Genomic DNA, 13320 nt, shown 5'->3' on the forward strand with positions numbered 1-13320 from the left:
ATCAATATTTTATTTATACATATTTATAATTAGGAGAATAGATATCTACCAGGTTGCCTATCAAAATTTGGCCGCTAGTATTTTTAATTTATTTTTGGGAACAACTTCATTCACTTGCTTTTTAAATAAATGCTCGTCTACATCACGGTATTTTAATTAAAGATTCTAAAACATCACGGTTGCCATTACGCACCTGGCCGCATCTCTTCTCGGCCAGGTGTAAACAGGCATGATGTCGATACATTTATACGTTTATAACGTACAACTATTAATTATATATCAAATTAAATGTTATTTTTTTATTAATTATCATATATGATAATTAAATCCAGCCGCAAATAAGGGTTACTGGCTGTTAAAGATGATAAATATTTTAGATAGAGGGAAAGAGAGAAAGCGCTTAACGTCATTTATCAGACGAAGACAGCTCACGGTTGGAAGTGGTCATCACGACCCTCACCAGACAGGACGTCAGCAGAAAGAAGAAATTTATTTCTCAGGAATGAAACTTCGTTACGAGTTAAAATATATTTATTATTTCTTTAACTAATAATACAATTAATTAGGTACATCTATTTTACAATGTCGGGGTTATCTGTAACCTCAGCCTATAGCGAAGATTTATTTAAACCACTCCGAAATTTATGGCAAACGTATACACAGACTGTGGCAAGTTTGAGTTGATAATGTAATAGTTTTAACGTTGAAATAATACGAATAGCTTTCACCGTAGCTGGCTCCGTGCACACATCTCTGGAATATACCGACGCCATTTTAAATGTTTGAATTAGGTACTTCTAAATTACGATTTATAAATATATTAGGATTTTATTAAATATGTATTGTACTTATTTTTTCATAAACTAATCAGCTCAAGTAATTTTAAAACATGTTTTTTCTTGTTTTGTTTTATACTTCACATTAGAACTCAAGTAGGTAATAACATTCTAATAAAAAAATCTGTAATTAATATTTAAGACGTTGAGTTCCATTGTTAGCAAAGATTTTGTACATAACATCATCAAAATGATTTAATGATTTCAATGATTTTGTTTTTATTTTTGCAATAAATCAGTATAATAATTAATGTATTTACTTATACGTCTAAAAATTACCAAACGTATTTTGATATGATTTCTTTAGTTTACATTTTAAAACAAAAAAGAACATTTAAAAAGCGTACATAAACAAATCAAAATGGACGGATATATCACAAGTATAATAGTGAAGTTCTTTTCATCTCGAAAGGGAAAAACATTTTAAAATGTTTAAAATAGGAAAAATAAAGCTTAATTATGAACAACGAAAAAAAAATATTTTCATTAAAAAACATACAAGCGTTTAAACTTTTTGCATTAACTGGGAACACAACAATAAAGAAAATAAAACGTAACACGAATTCAAAAACTGTAATGCCCAGTGTTTTTATCCGTATTATGGATTTGCAAGTGAACTAAGCGTTTTAATGTTACAATGTTATAAATTGTCGACAGTTGACCAACCGTGAGCTACCGTATAAACAGTTCAAGTAGTGTTTTTTTTACTGCTTAGATGGGTGGACGAGCTCACAGCCCACCTGGTGTTAAGTGGTTACTGGAGCCCATAGTGCGCCACCCACCTTGAGATATAAGTTCTAAGGTCTCAGTATAGTTACAACGGCTGCCCCACCCTTCAAACCGAAACGCATTACTGCTTCACGGCAGAAATAGGCAGGTCGGTGGTACCTATTCGCGCGGACTCACAAGAGGTCCTACCACCAGTAATCTCAAGAGGTCCCACCATCAGTGTGCTCCAGAATGTTCAGGAAAACTGAATATTGCATGTGTAAAGCCTTTCGTATACCACCTGTGGGTAGTCGACAATAACAGCCGCCATTGTTGTCAACTTTTCACTTTATTCTTCTCGAGGCTGGGTTCGGTGCAACGTCAACTTAACTATTTAATGTTCTACGATCTTAAATTATACTTTTGGAAACTATGTTCCCTATTTAATTAAAAAATACATTCTTCAATTAACTAACAATTAACTACTAGTACATTTAAAAGTGTATTCAACCGTTCTTTCACTTATCGAATGTAGCTTATTGATTACGTCTCAAAAACACTTGTTGAGATCATATTTTATTTATTTTAAATCTGTTTTAGTACCTATATGTAACGTGACTTATATATTTTTTACAGTTATATATCCGCTTACACTGTTTATACGAGAAAACGACCCAAATGGTTCCGTACGAAGCGGCGCTAGAAAATAAGTGTATTATTAAAATATTTAAATGCAGCAACGAATGTGGTGGTAAATTTTGGCGCCAAATCTAGTAATTGTTTGTTTTTATGCTTGGGCAGATTATTTAATGAGTGCATGAGTGAGTAGACATTATTTTCTAATTTCCTCGTAATTGGTTACTTAGTTGCAGCTTGGATGTTATGCGAAGCAATATAACATTTGGGAGTTAACGGCAAAGGAAAGATCTTCCACCGACCGGTACAAATTGCTCGGTAGAAACAAACAAGTGAACTTAAATACCTACATGCAAACTTATCTTGAAACTGTCGTTAGCGAGATTTAGGCATCTGTCAAATTCCTTTGTTTTTCAGGGATTTTATGACCTGGTAACTAAGACCTTTAAGTCATGTCTTATTATAATGTATATTCTTATATTTATGAAAAATGATAATATGGAGTGAAATGAAATGAAATGATATGATATGGGATGAAATATAATTGTCAAATATCTTGTGTTCTATGATGGCTACCCGCTACATGTATATAGGATACGAACGATACATCTTCGCAATGTAATGTATCATGAACGATACATGTTGAGGAAGAGCGTCGGACGCACCGTTGCCATGTCTTTATCAAGCTCAAACTTTTTGGTTGGTCTTTGACGAGTAATAAATTTAAATAATCTTGAACACAAAATCAATAAATGTTGATAACTTACAACCACTGGATCGATAACTCGTCTAGTTTCAGAGTGAACGGCAAAATAACATAACATTCATTCAATAGTGGAATCATCTACAGAAAGTCTGTCATTTATGCTGTGTTTTAAACTACAACTTATTTCTAAAGTTCAGTATCGCCATAAGTACATTAATATTAGCCTAACATTTATATCTCAAGAAAAAATATTATCACAATAGTACAAACTATTTACAATGATTATCACTAATTAATTTCATTATTAGAACTCACATCAATAATATAGATTCTAAACTTTAAAAATACATTTTAAATTTTATACAGCAATTATTGTTTTAATTATTGTAATGAATCAAAATTATAATTCCCGGTGTCAGAGCAAAAAGGTTAGATATGTAAATTGCAAAAAATATTTTTCAGAACCACTTTTTCTACCCACATTTTTTTTAAAACCCCTATTAAGTACAATTGTATTATCCAATACCTTCAAATTGTAAAATAAAATAAATTTGTCCTTTTCGCTCTTCTTATATTGACAGATAATAAAAGTATTTTAAGATTTCCTGATGTTGAACACTTCTTCATGTCATTAACACAATTGCATGCAATGTTTTATTTTAATTATACAGCTTGAAAAATAATAAGATAAATTATTATATTAATTAACGAAATGATCACTTTGAAATCGTCATAATTTTGGAGCCACCTATTACAATTCTAAACAATAATACAATCTAAAATTATTGATTAAGCTCCGCTGTTATGGTGTAGCGGAAAGTTATCATTAATCTAAGAAGCACATTGCAATTTTGATTGCAATCGAACTTTGATGACAAATGAAATTAAAAATCAAAATTTTATTAAAACCGTATGATTATAATAATTAGGTTGGTAAATTTATGCAGAGGGTATGTACCTACATTTAGATTACATATTTGTGTTTATTTTAAACTGTCAAAATGTGAATCATGATCTCATCGATATTGTATATTATTATGTTAATCAATGCTGTCAATGTCATTGGTTGTCAATCTTGACAAGCAAAGATAAAAATGTTTCGATAAATTTAAATTTTAAGGTAAATTTTAGTTATCATAATTAAGGAAAAAATGGTAAATGCATCAAGAAACTCTATGTACTGCCGCGAAGTATACTTTCGTTGTGGTTTGAAGGGTAGCCATTAATGTTAATGCCGTTATTATAGTAAAATTTAGTCGAAAGTTTATCATCATATACACCACAGTCATTTTTCAATGGTGATCTGTAATACCTATTCGTTTTAGGCATGGAGGGTAGAGGTAAGGAGAACCGTCTCTGTGTGTGAAAAGTGTCCGTTAAAATCTGCTAAATAAGGGTGGCGCTACAGGAGCAACCGGGTAAATTAAAAAAAAAGGCGCTGCGAGTTATTATTATAAGATAGAGAAATAAAAAAAGGACGAAAGAGCTGTAAGCACTACAAAATCACAAAAAGTATTTTATTTAAAGCTGATAAGAAAATGCAAATGTCTCCACGTTTTACCACAGCAATAATTTTAGGTTATGTTGACGAAATTAGTTTGGACCACGTAAACATGTGAGGTCTTGTATATTATACTTTCACTAACTACTCTAGTAATTAAATATTTTAAATTTCCTAACTCAGCATACTTCAATCAGTTAACAACTGCTCAATTCATATCATACCCTGTGCCTATGCTAGCGCCATTGTGGAGGATTTTTGAACTGTTATTTGGTGCTGAAAGTGGGACACTTTTTCAAGCTTCTTCCATATGAGACAGTTCTCCTTACCTCTACCCTCCATAGTTTCAGGCGGCATGCAAATCATGAGATCGTACTTTTATTTTGTGTAATAAAAAAATTTATATCGTGAAACGAAGGCTTTTAGAGTTCTTCAGAGCCATCAAAACTCAGTTTCGATTATTCTGAAAAAATATACATAAATAAGTAAAATTTATATAATGAATTCACTTCTGCGATCGAATACTATTTAGAAATATTAAAAACTAAATTTCAAATTTCCAAATAGTTTGAAACAACGAAATAATAGTTTGACATTACAAAGCTTAATTAATACATCTTAAAAAACATGAATAAAGAACTGTCTACCTAGGACTATGTATGACAGTTTTGATAAAAAATGTTTTTTTTTATTCTGTCTTCAATTAAGTATCCAACGGTAGGCAGCAGCTTGGCTCTGCCCCTGGCATTACTGAAGTCCATGGGCGCCGGTAACCACTTATTATCAGGTAGGTCGTATGCTCGTCTGTCTACATGGGCAATAAAAAAAATCAATTCCACATGTATCTATTTTTAAATGGTGCTGTGGAGACAAAATCCTAAAGCTTAAAGTGTCTAATATTTGCCTAGCTAGGAACGAGATAAGATGTATTCTGTTGTAATTGTTTTCACACCTTGAAAGTACAAAAATTGTAATCTACAAGGCCGAGCCTATTATCGGAATTCAGCAGAAATAATGACTACCCCTTCAAAATGGAAACTGGCTTTGCTGCAGAAATAAGTTTGATGATGCTTTAAACCTTACTAATTGAATTATACAGCTTTAATTAGCTCTTGTGAAAAAATGTATTATTTAATAGTACATAATAATTATAATACAAATTAACTGCTATTCAGGCTACCTTTGATAACACAAAAAAGTCGCAACACTCAATACCTTTATAACTTTAACTAAAATTCAAAATTTCATGAAAGATTGGTAATAAATTTAAATAAATAAAATAATAAAACAAAATCAGATCAAATTACAACTAAGATGTAACCCTCCAGCATAGTTTTACCTTTTAATAAGTATATTGCAGATAAAATGGTTAGTTTAGTGGTTTGTGACATCACAAGACATGTGACCAATCCAATATTTCTGCTGTAGAATAGAGTTGATGGTTAATTCAGCTCAAACTATATTTTCATTACAGTCAAATATTTTATTCTGTTATTATCACGTTTCCTTATACCATTGTGTCTCAACCTTTCAGTGTCGCAATCGCAAGATGACCCAAAAAACTAAAGTAGTAAACAGTCATCAGGATATTTTAATCACTGTAACCCCAAGGTTGAGAAACAATGATTAAGTATAACATGGTCAAACTTGCATTGTTATAGTTTAGTATGTTTTACTGTATCTGTCCAGTAGTTCTGTATTGTCATGGCTTCCAGGGAGTTCAGAAACGAATCATTGTCCAGACTGTACATCTCTTCAGAATTATCCTGAAAATTAAAAAGAAAATATAAGTGATTAAAATACTTTTTAGGAAAGTGATTTTAATTAAACTTTTTTAACTAACTTTACACTTATATTGGTGGTAAGTTTAATTACCTCTGATACATATACTTGTAAGGTTTCTTGTGAGTCTGCACGGATAGGCACCACCCTACCTATTTCTGCTGTGATGCGATAATGCGTTTTGATTTGAGGGTTGGGCTACCCTTATATTATTCATCAGGCATTTACATTGATGTCTATTGGATCCGGTAATTGCTTAAGTTTATATATTATAGCCGGCGGTACGGCATATAATATAATTCGACCATATTAGCCGTTTTTTGCCGAAAAGCAGCGATTGATTCCAGTTTGAACAGTAGAACGGTTATTATGTGGGTGGGTGGCGCATTTACGTCGTAGATGTCTATGGGCTCCAGTAACCACTTAACACCAGTTGGGTTGTGAGTTCGTCGATCCATCTAAGCAATAAAAAAAAAAACAAAACAATTGAGAGAACAAAACAAAATGCAACGACATTATTGTTAGGTTGCTGTTTCTTATTAGATTAGCATGTAGCTACACATTTAGCGTGTTTATCGCAAACTTAATATACCATGAACTGTAATTAATTGATGTAAGTTACACATTGTGTGTAAGAAAAAATTAAAATTGTGTAACATTAATAACGTTGTATAACACAATGCTCTAGTAGGCTATTGATGATTATGTCATGTGATATGTATTATCTACAACCGAATAAAAGTAATCTGTATAAGTTGAGTTGGGCTGCCTATTGTTTCAAGATAATAGATTTCTGATTAAAAGCATTTAGACCGACAGTTCGGTAAGGCGTGACACACGCTTATTAAGATAATAGAAAACTTTAAGCGATATTATGTTATTTTTGAGCAGATGGCTGAATAAAAATCGAACTGAGTATCACCATTTTTTTTTTACCGGTACAATTACCGGTAAACCGGTTTTAGTTTATGTGTGATATAACGTAATGTTGTATAAAAAATGCATGCGACATTTTCAAGGCGATTGCCATAGTTGATTTGCTTGGCACGTGGGTTGGCGTATATCCTCAAAGAACATAAAATATGTTTTTCTTCGATTTTTATTATATATTTTATGAAATGTTTTTATTAATACCTATCTTTTATTTTTTTTAAATATCAGTATATACTAAGATTGTATTCTTATGTTGTATAAAAACTGGTGGTTATTTGTATATTAGGTACTCTTATAAGCATTCATATAAGAATAAGCATTTTAATAGATTTATGGTAAGCACTTGTATTTTAGATGTTGGCTGTTTTTTGAATATTATTGATATAGTTTTATTAGCCCAATGGAATTATTTTGGTATAGCTTACGGACGCTCTCAGGCATTTTTCTAGGGTATTTCTTAGGCTGTTGTTTGTCTTTTATGTAAAAGGAAATTATTCAAAGTTAATGTAAGTCAATTATTTTCAAAATTATCAATTGTAGTCAAATATCATCAATTATTTTTTCTCTAATTTACTGTAGTTTTTTTTAGAACTCTCTTTAATAGCGTGAAATGGTTAACAGTCGACGTAGTCCTAAATACGTCATTACGGATCCTGCTGATCCATTAACAGTGCTTTTAGGTACCTTGAGCACCGGTCACCGTAAATTAACTCACAGACACAGCCCACTGAGTTTCTCGCCGGATCTTCTCAGTGAGTCGCGTTTCCGATCCGGTGGTAGATTCTGCGAAGCAGTGCTCTTACTGCGGCCAGTGTTAGTAACACTCCGGTTTGAGCCCCGTGAGCTCCCCTACACGTCAAGAGAAGCTGAAATAGCCTCTCAAGGCTATCAGCATAGGTAGGAGTATTAAAAAAAAGAGACTCAAATGTGCAAAAGCAATAAGATGATACGGGCATTTTCAATGCAAAAGTTCAAAATGGGTCATTTGACCCGTTATGGTTTTTTTAGAGTTAAATAAGAATTTTAATATACATACCCTAACAGTGCTGTCGTCAAGATAACCACTCGAGTCGGGATTCGAGCATTTGTCATTCAAGGTCTGGGGCTTGTTCAGGTATCTCCTCCTGTACAGCACGAAAGCTATACTGCCAGCCAGCGCTGCCAACACCACACCAGCAAAAGCGATACCCGCTATAACTCCCGTGTCTATTCCTCGTTCCTCTTCCACCATTCTCCTGGAAGACTCTACGTTCGGTATTCTCGTGTGAGAGAAGGCGGTCTCCAAAGACAATGGTTTCTCGGTCACGATCCTGCTGTCAGGAATTCCCTCGATGTGGGTCAAATCTTTGATGTACTCTTCCCTCGTGAGGTTGCTTGCATTTGACGGTGTCGTCGTGACGTCATCTGTCACGTTGGTTGTCAAAGTTGCATTGACAGTACTATTCTGTACCGTTACGTTTGCGTTGGCCGCGGTCCACTGTATCGCTGGGTGAACGATCTCGGTCACGTTGACTTGGGTAACGTTGGTCGCCAATATTGGCTCGTCAGTTTGGTTGTTTAACGTAATGTTTTTTACCAACGGGGTTGGGGTTGTGATGATTACAGTTTTGCTGATGTACAGAGCTCGGTTTTGTCGTTCCGAATGTCGTTCGGTTTCTAGCTCAGGTGTTATGTGCAGGAGCTCTTCAGACTGGGGGGCACCGAAAGCCGATTCGCTGCCTGAAAACGTTAATACTTATTATTATACATAAAGACTTTCAAAAGCACAATATGGACACGTTGTGAAGGATTTAGGCGAGACGACGAGAAGGACTCGTAGTTTTCTAACTTAGGTGGATGGACGAGCTCACTGCTCGCGTGGTGATAAGTGTTCACCATAGCCCATAGATATCGATGAGTGGTGGCCCACTTTGAGACATGAGTTCTAAGTCTCCGTTTTTACAGTACCACATTTGCCCCACCCTTCAAACCGAAACGCATTACTGATTCACTGCTGAAATAGAGAGGGCGGTCGTACCTTTCCGTGCGTACTCACAAGACGTCCAACCACCAGTAAGCAGTAACAGTATTTGGGAAGGAGTGGCAGTAGCCTAAACAGTTGGAAGTCGCTTATTCTCGGTAGCAGTATCTTTTATAGCCAGAGAGATTATTGACGCTTAGATCCTGATTTGTTCCGATCTAACTAATATTTTCTTTCCAGAATCTCTTACGCATCACAACGCGAATACCGCCAACCACCTTGAGACTAAAGGTTGTAGTCTCAATTATATTGCATTACTGTGCTTTGTTGTCCCGTGTTTCGAGAAAGAACGCGGTTTTGCTTCGCGCCCGAAATGGGCGTCTCATATCATTTGAACATAAACCTATGCGGGCCTAATTAAATAAACCATTCCGCTCGAACAATAACGATCACATAAATTAACATCAACATAAATAATAAACTTTTAGATTGTTTACCTCCAGGAAAAATCATGGCAAAGACCGTGGTTTTTATTATGAGCGTTGTTGGCTATCTCAGAACAATGACATGTATTTAATTATTTTTGAGAAGTACTACATTTGTAATAACTACAAATTTAATGCTGGCTTAGATTTTGCAAAGCTGAAACTGTTTGTTTTTGAATCGAAGTAAGAAATCGTTTCACGATGCCCTCATTCTGTCTAGTGCTCGCTTTGTTTCCAACTTACAACAGTCAATTTACGCAGCTAATGATATAAGAGTAACCGTCTTAGCTTCCTACCCGAATAAAACGTGATTGAATCGAAGGAGCCTCGAGCTGTAATCGTGTCGGCTTTTACGAGGTCGTTTGCACCCGACGCACGACGACCAGCGCCGTTCCCAACAGTGGAAGAGTAATACGGGACCTACTTGTTGTGAAAATCATTTTCAGCGTATTCGTGTGTAGTTTTTGTCTTTTTATTTTATTGATATCTATGTCCTTTCTATCTTATCTTATATTATACCTTTAAACGAGCAATTCTTGTATATATATTCTAAGTCTCGGAAACGGCTCCAACGATTTTCATAAAATTTAGTATACAGGGGATTTCGGGGGCGATAAATCGATCTAGCTACGATTTATTTTCAGAAAATGTTGTTTTATTCGTGTTTTCAATAATCAACTCTTCCCGACATCTATTGGCGAATAATAATACTATTTTTCTTAATTGAAGGCAATTAACCATAATGGCGTTATAAAAAAAAACCGATTCTTAGATGGGTGGACGAGCTCACAGCCCACCTGGTGTTAAGTGGTTACTGGAGCCCATAGACATCCACAACGTAAATGCGCCACCCACCTTGAGATACAAGTTCTAAGGTCTCAAGTATAGTTACAACGGCTGCCACACCCTTCAAACCGAAACGCATTACTGCTTCACGGCAGAAATAGGCGGGGTGGTGGTACCCACCCGCGCGGACTCACAAGAGGTCCTACCACCAGTAATTACGCAAATTATAATTTTTGCGGGTTTCATTTTTATTACACGATGTTATTCCTTCATTGTGGAAGTCAATCGTGAACATTTGTTGAGTACGTATTTCATTTGAAAAATTGGTACCCGCCTGCGGGATTCGAACACCGGTGCATCGCTTCAACACGAATGCACCGGACGTCTTATCCGTTAGGCCACGACGACTACTGAACTAGTGTCCGCGCGTAGTTGGAATAGCCTAGACTACCAACGAATCGGTAGGAAATAAAAAAAACACGACTTCTTAATTGTGTAATGGTCACCTTCAAATTAAAAATAATCATGTCGCGGCAGAAGCAATAAGCGGCCACGACTAACTTGATATTTAAACATAAAAAGACTATATATAACAGGACCCATATAGTTAAACTTAAATGATATTTAAAACTCATTTTGGATAGAGATGCAGTTTAAAATTAGGAAAAAAAGAATTTAAAAAAATCAATTAGGAAAGTCATTTACGGAAGTTCTCATATTACTCAGTCTCGCGGTGATTCATACGAGTAAATGATGTCAGAATACATTTCATTGTACACGGTTAATATTATAATTGGCCCATACAATTTAAGCAAGCCTCGCTGTCATTAATAGATAAGAAGACGACACTATGTCTAATTCTTCCCTGAAATCCTAACGACAGTGTTAGAAAGTTTCAACGTAATCGGATAAAAAGCGCAAAAATTCACGAACAAGCCCGTAAACGAATACATTCATATTATGTAGATGATTAGAATATATTTCTTTAGCGTATATTAGGAGTTCGAGTGAAGTCAGGCGTATTGCATGTAGCTAGCTGATCATTCGAAATTAATGCGATTGGTGTTCAGAGACGATAGGGTTCAATCAAGTGTCGAGCAAATAAATATCTGCTCACATCTCCAAACAATAATCAAGAAATGTTTAAAAGGTCGTCGTGTATGTACAAAAGGAAACTTCTTTCATCATCAGCCTGCGGCAGTCCACTGCTGGACATAGGCCTCCTCTAAAGCTCGCCACTGAACCCGATCTTCGGTTCTACGCATCCAGTCATTGTCAGCTGCCTTGGAAACTTCTTTATGCCGGCATAATTATACCTAGTCAGGTCATAAGTATTGTCACACAGTAAAAACTTTTCTTTTAGGATGCTGGCCACAAAAAAGTTTATTGAATTCGAATTTCGAATTGTTCATGAAAATAAAAATGTATACTTTTAGAATTTTACTCATTTTTTAATATGGAGTGGACGCTTAAAGAAGACCGTGGTACAGTTATTGCGTTGCATCGTTGCGGTTACGCGCCAATTCAAATTTTTAACATACTGAAAATTTTGAATATAACCAAAAGATTCGTTTATCGTACCATCAAACGATACAATGAAGACTCTAGTGTAGATGACAGGTCAAGAAGTGGTCGCCCTCGGTCTGTTAGGACTCCAGCAGTGATAAAAGCTGTGAAGGCGCGAATTCAAAGAAATCCCAAACGTAAGCAGAAACTGTTGGCCCTTCAGATGGGGTTAAGCAGAACCACGGTGAAAAGGGTGTTAAATGAAGATTTAGGGCTTCGGGCATATCGAAGAAAAACAGGACATCGTTTGAATGCTCGTCTAATGGACCTGAGACTAGAGGGATGCTGCACTTTGTTGAAGCGGTACGCGGGAAAAAAATATCGGGAAAATCTTTTTTCGGATGAAAAATTTTTTACCGTAGAAGAGAGCTACAACAAACAAAATGATAAGGTGTACGCACACAGTAGTGAAGAAGCGAGCAACCGTATTCCCCGTGTCCAACGAGGTCATTTTCCATTCTCGCTCATGGTATGGTTGGGAGTTTCTTATTGGGGCTTAACAGAGGTACATTTTTGTGAGAAAGGTGTAAAAACGAATGCAGTTGTGTATCAAAATACAGTCCTGACGAACCTTGTGGAACCTGTTTCTCATACCATGTTCAATAACAGGCACTGGGTATTCCAACAAGATTCGGCGCCCGCTCATAGAGCGAAGAGCACACAAGACTGGCTGGCGGCACGTGAAATCGACTTCATCCGGCACGAAGACTGGCCCTCCTCCAGTCCAGATTTGAATCCGTTAGATTACAAGATATGGCAACACTTGGAGGAAAAGGCGTGCTCAAAGCCTCATCCCAATTTGGAGTCACCCAAGACATCCTTGATTAAGGCAGCCGCCGATATTGACATGGACCTCGTTCGTGCTGCGATAGACGACTGGCCGCGCAGATTGAAGGCCTGTATTCAAAATCACGGAGGTCATTTTGAATAAACTTTAGTGTCATAAGAATCTATGGTTTTGTTAAGTTCATTTTGGTATATGAATGGCTACATAATGAATAAACTTGTTTCAATTATTTTACATTAAACATGTGACAGAATTTATGACCTGACTAGGTACAGTAAATAGTGACCATGGTTTTTAGGAGTTTGTTTTCGTTCGGGCCATTGCCAAGATGCTGAACCAGGGTTTAACCAACGTGATGACCGCTTATGATTATATAAATTTTTTTTTTCATCGCAAATAACAGTCTTGTCCGTATTGTTGAAAAGATACAATTGTGGTGAAAACAAAACACTAATAATCGTCATTTCTTTTACACTCTTTGTATTCTATTGGCCTTCAATTTAAAGCATTTTCAGTTCTATTTCGAGAAAGACCGTAATAAAATCGCGCTATAGAAACCGGAGTAATGCAATTAAGTTAAGTACGTACGCATGTATCGGCTTTAGATCGCTAATTGCATTAGTTGATACAGAAA

General features: G+C 35.5%; 1 protein-coding gene and 1 long non-coding RNA gene across 3 annotated transcripts in view; both read right to left on the reverse strand.

Annotated features, from left to right (window-relative positions):
* Positions 1-513: 513 nt before the first annotated feature.
* The window catches only part of LOC149503039 (uncharacterized), a 238790-nt gene continuing 225983 nt past the window's right edge, over positions 514-13320 (reverse strand). The window contains exon 2 of the long non-coding RNA XR_016323186.1: positions 514-1576. This is a non-coding gene — a long non-coding RNA (uncharacterized LOC149503039). The remainder of the gene's footprint in view (positions 1577-13320) is intronic.
* Positions 514-13320, reverse strand: part of LOC114247480 (uncharacterized) — a 77162-nt gene continuing 64355 nt past the window's right edge. For both annotated transcript variants that reach the window (XM_089727932.1, XM_089727933.1), the window contains exons 4-5: positions 8139-8821; positions 514-6153 (exon numbers count right to left, since the gene is read on the reverse strand). In XM_089727932.1, coding sequence (XP_089584058.1) covers positions 6043-6153; positions 8139-8821 — 794 coding nt within the window. In that variant the 3' untranslated portion in view covers positions 514-6042. The remainder of the gene's footprint in view (positions 6154-8138; positions 8822-13320) is intronic.

This window comes from Bombyx mandarina, chromosome 05 (genome assembly GCF_030267445.1).
Source record: "Bombyx mandarina strain Sakado chromosome 05, ASM3026744v2".
Taxonomy (NCBI): Eukaryota; Metazoa; Arthropoda; class Insecta; order Lepidoptera; family Bombycidae; genus Bombyx; species Bombyx mandarina.